The 10,000-nt window shown below is 42.0% G+C and overlaps 1 protein-coding gene across 16 annotated transcripts in view; it reads right to left on the bottom strand.

The window, feature by feature from the left end:
* The window catches only part of LOC119582360 (FH1/FH2 domain-containing protein 3-like), a 229,836-nt gene that overhangs the window by 124,489 nt on the left and 95,347 nt on the right, over window positions 1-10,000 (bottom strand). For 11 of the 16 annotated variants that reach the window (XM_037930624.1, XM_037930610.1, XM_037930653.1 and 8 more), the window contains exons 1-5: window positions 4,916-5,047; window positions 4,702-4,789; window positions 3,595-3,654; window positions 1,336-1,450; window positions 940-997 (exon numbers count right to left, since the gene is read on the bottom strand). In XM_037930624.1, coding sequence (XP_037786552.1) covers window positions 940-997; window positions 1,336-1,450; window positions 3,595-3,654; window positions 4,702-4,771 — 303 coding nt within the window. In that variant the 5' untranslated portion in view covers window positions 4,772-4,789; window positions 4,916-5,047. Of the gene's footprint in view, window positions 1-939; window positions 998-1,335; window positions 1,451-3,594; window positions 3,655-4,701; window positions 4,790-4,915; window positions 8,279-9,664; window positions 9,825-10,000 lie in introns of those variants that run through there. The other 5 variants (XM_037930694.1, XM_037930578.1, XM_037930702.1 and 2 more) reach the window with 3 other exon arrangements.

Consider the following 10,000-nt stretch of genomic DNA (forward strand, 5'->3'; position numbering starts at 1 on the left):
GCCTATGACTTCCCTGTGACACCTTGAGGCAGGGTGAGAGTCGGCAAAGGCCAGACAGAGATCAAGAGCAAATGCTACGAGTATTATATCATGGGGCGGGGTTGGGTGGGGCTCTGAGGTCTGGCTGAGGTTTAGCCAAGGTAAGGGGTCACCCGAGGGCGAAGGTCACACGCAAACGAGCATACGCCATTCTTGCCATGACTTTCCTTTTGTATAATTATTGATACGTTAAGAATTATCAACAAGGATATTGGAAACGGATATTCAAAATATATGTAGTTCTAAGTAATAGTAATAATAATAGTAAAAAAAGAAAAACAATAAAACATTAATAATTATTATTATTACTACTATTATAATAACAAATAATAAGAACGATAACAATAATAGCGCTAACAATAGTAATAGTTGTAATAATAATACAGATAATAAAATAAAACAGGACTATTTGCTATAAATACTTAAACACGACTATAAATGCTTGTATTTAAAGCGAGAAAGTAGACCAAATGCATAAGCGTAATCAATGGACCTATATCATTATCTGGCAATATCATACTAATGAATACACTGTTATGGCCACGTTTTTTAAATTCGACAATAAAAACCGAAGCACTGTGTTACAATAAACTTCAGACAATGGCAAGGCATTAATGAAATATTCCAAACACGGCATGATACTGAACTGAAAAATATCGCAACTGTCTTGAAAATATTGCACATATTTGGAACTCCTCTGCACACACGACCAATAAGGATAAGGAACGCTCGTCCAGTTTTCCCAATTTGCTCTGGCAACAGTATTAAATTTGGTGGAAAGGCTTATCCCACACAAGTCCTGAAGCGATCGACTGCGCATCAGCCCCTAGCTTCCACAGACAGTAGTAGCAAATGTGGTTCAACATCGGCGAAGAGAGTGCAGGAAACGGGAGTACTTACCCCTGCCTTGACAGCGCTGATGATCTCGGCGCGGAGAGCCTCTCGTTTCTCCTTTTGTCTGCGAAGCACAAGAAATCTTATCGCTTTCAGTTTTAAAAAATACATTTAGTTGCTGTATGTTTTAGAATTGCTTGAGGAATAATATCATGAGAGTAAATAAAAGTTATAGCGGTTTGTGTTTTTGTGAAAATAATGATGATGTGCCTTTAATGAATTGTCTGGAAGATTATCTGCCATGGCGCCAGTTTTTAAAAGGGAATAACGTCCTTAGAATTTTATAATTGCATCTATATTTGCAGCGTTGTCATTTAACCAAAAGCGACACTGCTTCAGTTCGCATAATTCCATTTCGTCTGCTTTGAAAAGAGACTAACGATCGGCCGTAAACCCACTTACCGGATGATCACAGCCGAAGCGTCGATTTCCTCGATGTTTTCGTCGATCTCCGCCCGGTTGGCCTTGGCGTCGTGCACCTTCACGTCAGCGGCGTCGATCTCCTCCACACTCGAGTCTGCGCGCAACAAATCGCGTTATCACTAGATCAGAAAAAGGCGATAAGCTGGGGTTGATTATAGCGGAGATAGATCAATAATAATGAGAGATGAAAAAATTGCCATGAAGCTGATATTCTTCAGGAAATAAATGACGCAATGGAAATCACGTCATGAGGGTTAAGGAAAAAAATATTGCCCTGTTAAAATCACATAAAAATCACTGATATGGGGTGAAGGAAAAATCCTCAAGTTAAACAGCTGTGAACATTAAATAAGGGGATATATATGGCCATGGGTGATGATGGTAGACGATTAGTGAAATAATAAATACAAATATGGGAAGCTCGTCTCATTTTACCCATATATGTCACACAAATACTGTAAAATAGTACCATCATGGCGCATTAAGTAAGCATACAATTTGACCCCTGCGCCATCTTAGACTAGAACGTGTGAATAAACGCTTTTCTCGCCTTTGCTAAAATAAGAATAATCTTATTGTCTACGGTCTACATTACTGTTTGAGTTATTTACGTTTTTAAGTACAAAATGTTATTTATCCATGGAAGGAAATACAAGGATGAGAGCAAAACGCGAGTGTGTGTGTGTGTGTGTGTGTGTGTGTGTGTGTGTGTGTGTGTGTGTGTGTGTGTGTGTGTGTGTGTGTGTGTGTGTGTGTGTGTGTGTGTGTGAGAGAGAGAGAGAGAGAGAGAGAGAGAGAGAGAGAGAGAGAGAGAGAGAGAGAGAGGAGAAAAAAAAAACAGAAAGAGAGAGAGAGAGAGAGAGAGAGAGAGAGAGAGAGAGAGAGAGAGAGAGAGAGAGAGAGAGAGAGAGAGAGAGAGAGAGAGAGAGAGAGAGAGAGAGAGAGAGAACAGCAAACACATTAACAATATTAAAATCAATATCACATGTTTAATGCAATTTCCCACATTGTGAATGAATTAAACAAACAATTACATATATTTGTTAGCTAATTGGCCTAACTGCGGTTGATTAATGATGATAATAAAGACTGCCTGGATTATATATTAAAGAAATAAATATACATATGCACCCGAAACGATGAAGGCTTTGTTATTAGGTTGTCCTGCTCAGTGGCGGGTCACTGGGATGATGATGACGATGGCCATACTCATCACTTCCAACATGGTGTTCATTATGATAATAATGTATCGGTGAAATGCAGTGACAATGATAAACAATTGATGCAGCAATAACTATCGGATTGGCTGTGAGTGTATTTTTTTGACAGGTTTGTTCATGTGCTATTCTAATGCGATATACAAATGTAAAAGTAAGTTTGCGATCCTAGTTTCTTCCAGGAAAAGCTGACACCAAAGAAATTAAAGACACATCCTCGATATCTCTAACAAGGCTAAATCTCTAATCACTTAACATATCCTTTCCAATTTACAAAATCACACCCATTTTCCGTAGATTTATTATATATATATATATATATATATATATATATATATATATATATATATATATATATATATATATATATATATATATATATATATTACACTTAGAAGTATATGTTCAAGATTCAGAAAATTGTACAGTTAACATGTTTATTAATGAATTGAGGCGACCGTTAATCTTTAAAGCCCTAAACAGACTTATTTCTCTACCTTCACGGTTGATGGCGTGATTGTACTCGTTAACTGCAGTAACAGGTGAATCTGATTGCATGTATCCATTCCCAAGAGAAAATGCCATGAGTATACGATAGAACATACATTTTTCTATGATGAACAATATATACCGTTTTCTATTACCACGAAGTAGTAGTACCTCAAGGAAACTGCCTGCTCGAAAATTATGTAGAAGTCATATCTATCTGAATACACATGCTTAACTTAATACTTAGATGTTTCCCAAGATTGGAATTATCCGTACAGATCAAAACGAAGAAAAGAAAATTAACTATACATCAAGAGAGCTTCAACTGCACACATCCTAAAACCGTGAACAACTTACTGAGGCGATTATTATTATCGAGAAAATATCATTGTCACCACTAATGGAAATGACGATGCTTACAGACGTGATGGAGAGCATACTAATCCTAATAAAACCAGCCTCGATCCCGCCACTGAGAGAAACAGGCACACACAGGTGAGCAGAAAACAGTGGTCAGGTGTCCACTTCTTACCCCGAAGATTCTTGAAGTCAATTTTCTTGGGAACTTTAACAACTTTCCTGCGGTGCTGACCTAAGACCGTGATTAGACCAAATGATTATTAGACAGTTCAGCAACAACAGTTATTTAAGACCCTTTGCGACCTATATTATGAATATATCATTATTTTCTTGGTACTGAAAATAATTGACAATATGATGAGAGTTGTGGTCGCCTTGGCTTGAAGTGTCTTTGGAATAATATTCCAAGTACACGTCTAAAAGACGTTTTGGAGTAGGTCATATATGTATACATCCACATCCACATCCACACAAACACATGAATGCATACATATATAAATATATATATACACACAGGCATACACACAAACATTACACATAAATACACACACAAATATATATATATATATATATATATATATATATATATATATACATATACACATATATGTATATATTATATATATGTATACATATATACCCATACATCACACACACACACACACACACACACACACACACACACACACACACACACACACACACACACACACACACACACACAACACACACACACACACACACACACACACACACACACACACACAACACACACACAACACACACACACACACACACACACACACACACACACACACACACACGCACACATCCCTTAACTTATTACTGTTTATCTCCCTTGCCTTCGCTCCCCTGAAACCCGTCCGGAGACTCAGCATACGATTTGATGTCACTGATGAGCCGACAGAATACTACGCTTTATATAAAAACTGAACCATAGACGAATCCAATCAATATAAAAGGAAATCATTATCAATTAGACCTGATGTATGGTGTTGATAATGAACAGCTCAATTGTGATATGCGATGCAAGGTCTTTAGTAAATGAAACTGTTTAGAATGGGGAGTTTAAATATCAAAATATGTAAAAAGGGTGATTGAGTATCAGAACTTGAAATCGGAGAATTTCAAAATTAAAATTGTTTACAACGTAGTGAGTTTAGAACTAAAATCAATAGGCATCAGAACGAATGCTGAAAATGCGCAGCTACTGTCCCTGCGCATCGCGTTCACCCACTAGGAAGTAAGTCCGACTCACCGTCATCACCTGAGGCTTCTTTCTTCTTGGATGACGTCAAGGGCTTCAGCACTGATCCCCAGAATCTCATCGATGTTTGTTAGTTTTCCTGGAAATGATGACATTCTCTGGATGGAAATTTACATCTTATGAAGACCATCATAGAATTTATATATACAGAAAATAACCATGCTGTTTTAAGTAATTACTTGTGATGAAACATTAAAAAGAGTACCTATGAAAAGTGACAAATTCTTTCTTGCTCGATCCTTTAGCAATTCCTTCTTCTCCTCAACTTTGGTTTCGCTTTCTGTTTCATTCTCCTCCTCTTCTTCTTCCTCTTCTTCCTCCTCCCCTGTGCCTCCATCCGTCGATGCCTTTGAGTCCAGAGCGCCGCTGCTGACCTTGCTTGAGGTGCTCTTCGTTTCATCTCCTTCCTCTTCCGTTGGCGGAGGAGAGTAACCCAATAATTTTTCCATCTCAGCAAAATTGTCTTCCACGTCATTACTGAGAAGCTGGTCTATGTCTTCGGTAAAACTGATAAACTTTGGATTCTTCATCATCGGCAGTTCCGGGCTGCTTGGCCACTCGAACGTCTCATTTTCGTTTTGCGTGTCGTAGTCTGACCCGAAGGCGCGGCGCTGGCCGAGCACCGGACTGCTCGGCCATTCGAAATTGAAGTCGTCCTCCGTCTCTTCGGCGACACTTGGCATTTTGGAGATCTCTTCGTCTGTTTCGTCTGATAAATTGAGTTCTGTCTCCGTTTCCGTCTCGGTGTCGTATCTATTCATTATTTTCGTTCTCCTTGGGAATGTGGGACTTGTACTAATATTCCAGTCAGAACCATCCTGTTCTTCTACTTGTGATACTTTACGACGGTTTAATTCTGGACTTCCTGAAGGCCACTCGAAAGTACCCAGGTCTTTATCAGCTGTATCATCCGTCTTCGTGTGTAGTTCTGGACTGCCGCTTCCCCACTCAAAGGTACCCAAGGAATTACTCTCGTCGTTCTTTGATGTGTCATGGGCGTCATTCTCAGTATTGTCTGTGTAAGGTGAATGTCTATAGATGTTTGCACGGGAGGCACATGGGCTCCCGCTTGGCCATTCAAATGTCCCCAGTTCAGAAACGGACTTGTTGGACACTGCAGCATCGCCGGTCTTATTATAAGGAAATTCCGAATTATCAGCACCTGAGTTTGTTCTTGATACATGTTCCTTACCATCTGGACTTGTCCTGTCTCCTAGTTCCTCGAGTTTTGACGTTTCATTTTTCTCAGTGAGCTTGTTCAGGCCTGACTTGGATTTCTTAACTGATCGAGATTTAGCAAGGGAGAAGAACTGACCTTCTTCGCCGGCAGATTCACTGGACTCTGAGGTTTCCGATGTCTCACTCTCACTGGAACTCTCACTCTTGGCTTCTTTGGTACGTTTGAGCTTTTCGCCAGATTTGCCACGCAAAAGATTGTTATTGCTTTTGCTCCTGCTTCCTGCAATTTTGCTAGATGAGTCGTTCCTCTCTCCTATGTCGATGTCTGGCCCAATGGATAGTTTTTTATCGCCAAGAATACTGGATCGTGAATTACTTCGGGATTTTTCTACGTCGCCGATGCTGCCACGAGAATTATTACCCGAGCGAGATCTAGCCAGATTGGACGATGAGTTATTTGAACTTTGGCGCGATCTCCTCCCAACAAAATTTGATGTAGAGTTGTTGCGAGATCGCTGACCTTCCAGTATATCGTCTGAGGAACCCTTTTTCGCCATCCGTGGGGATGTTCGTGGAGATAGACGACTTTGATTTTCTCCTGACATATCCTCTCGGGAGCTCCTCCGCCTCCTGCGTAGAGTGATGGTGACCACCGGCGTTTCATCCTCACTCTCCGACGAGGAGGACTCAGAGGATGTTTTGCTTGTCTGAGACGACTGTCGGAAGCGGCGCATTGAACCACTGCGGCGCATGGCATCTCCTTTGCCTTTGGAATGTTTTCTTTCTACAACCCTGGATTTAGACGATGTTTTCTCCACTGAAGGAGGCACTGGAGGTTTGTCTTCTCGTTTTTCTTCGTCACTACTGCTAGATTCCTCCTCCTCTTCTGGAACTTTCGACTGTGATCCCAGTTTCGTTAGGTCAGATCCAGAGCCTTTGGATCGCTGCCGACTTATCTCTTCGAGCTTGGCTCCCGACCTTGTCCTCACAGTCCCAGTGGGAGGTCTTCTGCTTCCTTTGTCATCGTCATTTCCCCGCTGTCTCCTTAGTCTTCTTAGTTCTTCTCTCTTCTCTTCTTGCTGCTTCCTCATAGCTTCTGTATCACTAGCTTTGATATCCATATTAAGGACTGACTTTCGGCATTCCTTATTTCCAATGTCAGACGATCCTTTTCTCTCGACTGTTGGGGAAGTGGATGCTTTCCCATGACCAAGGATGGGAGAGCGAGGGGGAAGAGGCGACGTGGACTTTGGGCTCGAGTCACCCACGGCCAGGTTGTTTCTCGTGCGCGCCGCCGGCGTCGGTGAGGCTGATTCGTCCTTGTCTTTCAACCATTTGGACGGCGACGTGGAAGTCGGAAGGCTCTCTGTGGCGGCGGTTGAGTATCTGGACGATCGTTTGAAGGTAGGAGGAGCAGCCAAGCCTTGTGTTGGAGAAGTAGAAGGCTTCGTTGGCAGTGCTGGGACGGCCGCCAGGTGGCGGAAAGCTCGAGTAGGCGTGCTTGTGGTATTTGATGTAGGCTCTGTTGCCTTATTTTCATCTTTCTTCTTATTTGCTTCATCGTCAGAGCTTTCAGCAGCGGAACTGAAGTCGGCTGGAGCTTTGTTCTTTAGTACAATTTCCCCCGGAGTAAAGCTTGGTAAGACTCTCACAGCGTTCGGAGACAAAAGCTCTAGATTTTTCCCTTCCCTCTGGTCATCCATTGCAGCTTTAGTAAGTTTATCAATAGCCTCTCTGAAAGCAGGTACGGCGACTTCAGTGCCATTTTGCTGAGTTGATTTTGCTTGATCTGTCTGGTCAGTAGAGTTTGTCAGGTCACGAGTTCTCGTCCTCGTGTAAGTGTTCGAGTTCGTTTCGGCGTCACTTCCGTACACACGGGACCTCCAGCCTGACCCACTGCCTGTATCGCTGCCAAGATAGCTGTTCTCCCTACTGTAAGTGGGTTTGTATGAGTTGCTGGGCTCCGAGTCTTTCATGTAACTGTTACTTCGCGAGTAACTGTAGCGAGAACTGTAGTTGGAGCCAGAACCATAGCCTGAACCATAGCCAGATTTATTGTAGTCGGAGCCATAGCCCGACTTCGCGTCAGAAGTGTACCCTGATCGTTCGAAATTTGTACCGCTGTTGAGTCGTGAGGTGTAGGAGCCTCCCGGAGACCTCCCGCCCTCGGAGCGAGAAGAATCCCTGGAGAATCTGGAGGAGGAAGCGGGCGAGGGAGCAGAGAGTGTGGTGGTGGTGGGCGCGGCGGAGGTGGTGGCGAGGGAGGAGGGGCGGACTCTGTAAGTGGGCGACGCAGGTTTCGTGTCTCCGAACTTTGAAGCGATGGATGAAACCCCAGAAGGCTTCTCGTTGCTGTTGGAGCCGAAGCGGGAGCTGTAGGTACTGCCACCTGCAATGGAGAATGGGTTAAAATAACAGTAAGGACTTTAATTTTAAAAGTCAATATGAATATTCATCATCAATGCCACGTTTACCCCACTTTACCATAAGGATGTATTATCTTTGCTACAAGTATGTAGTATCTTTCACTTCTCGTTATCATCTAAAGAAAAAAAGGCATAATCAACGCAGTTAAGGTCAGTGACCAAAACAAATGACATTCACTGAAAGTAAGAAAAGATATTGAGAAGAAAACAAAACACTTTGAAACATACTGACGTACAGACTAGATTATAGGCTAGGTTATGTCCTCTTGGTGGCACACATATAAAAGAAACCGAAATAAAACGAAGGTCTTTGTCCCCAAAGTAATGAGTCAGCAGAAAACATAAAAGGAAATAAAAGGAACGCCAGACAGTTTTGCTCACACTAAAGTGGCAAACGCAATACTGAAACTGAAAAGAAAAGAGGCGCGATATGGAGAAAGCTGGAGTACCTGGCGAGAGAAGGGAGGTGGTGGAGGCGCCCACAAACCTGAGCGAGGTCGGGCGAGGGCGTGGGAGGAAGCCTAGCAGACCACAGTGACCATCAGTGATGTTGTGGCATGGATTGTTTTAAGATGTCGTCGATGTACTTTTATTGAGGGATTAGAGTTATTCCCTTTTGCATCCATTAAAGACGAAGTCCTCTACGTTTCTTAAACCTTTTTTTCCATTTATCTCTTAAACTAATTGCTTTTTTTCAGTTCTTATAATGACCAATGATTTATATTTCACTGTCCAGTACATAAAATGGGAATCCTTAAGCATAGTAACTGCAGAACGAACTATTTCGACATCAGTCTTGTATCCCGTCTAATGAATAATGTATATGCTCTTTATTCTGATACTTTGATTGCATAATCCTTTAGTAAGGAAGGGAGTGTACTAGTCCTAGAAGCGACTGGATATATCAGATTTGCAGATTTGTTATGAAGGTCATCATTTGGTACAATCAGTTCTGCAGTTAAACATTTAAACTTAGGAGCTTTGCTAGTAAAAGCATATGTGCTTTAGCGTTCATATTCATGTGGGAACATATGTGAATACAAAGAATGTATGCCTAATTATAATATAATCTTACTGATTTTTATTTATATTTTTTATGATTACAGAGTAAAGATTATTTTTTTCAATCTTTAAGGTGCCAAGTAGAGTGAATTCATTGAGAAAAAAATGGTTTATTAAATTGAGTGCTACATTTTCAAGTGACTAAAACGTCATGAGAGTAACAAATATATCAGGAAAGAGTGAGTAACCATAATAATATTAACCTGATACCGAGCATGAAGTAAACATCCCAACCTAGCCTTATTGCCAAGCGAGACCCACAGAGCAAGGGGCCGCGGCGTGCTTACCTGAGCCAGAGCCGTAGTTTGTCCTGCTTTCATTTGCGGCGCGCTCCTGGGAGGCCGAGCGCTCCCTGCTGAGAGCGGCGCGGTAGGACACGGTGGGCACATTGCTGCTGGCGGCGTTCGATTCGTACCTGGACCCGAAGCTGGAGGAGGGCGTGCTCAGCTGCAACGAGGAAGGCGAGTTAGTGGTGGGTATACGGTGCACTCTTAATGGGCGAATGACTTTACTCTGCGAGTCAACTTCCTCACTACAAATACTCTTTGATGTGGAACACCCGGTGTTCTCAACTGAGACTGAAAGATGATAATACTCTTACACTAAACAATATCTCACTCTTT

This window comes from Penaeus monodon, chromosome 2, assembly GCF_015228065.2.
Source record: "Penaeus monodon isolate SGIC_2016 chromosome 2, NSTDA_Pmon_1, whole genome shotgun sequence".
NCBI lineage: Eukaryota > Metazoa > Arthropoda > Malacostraca > Decapoda > Penaeidae > Penaeus > Penaeus monodon.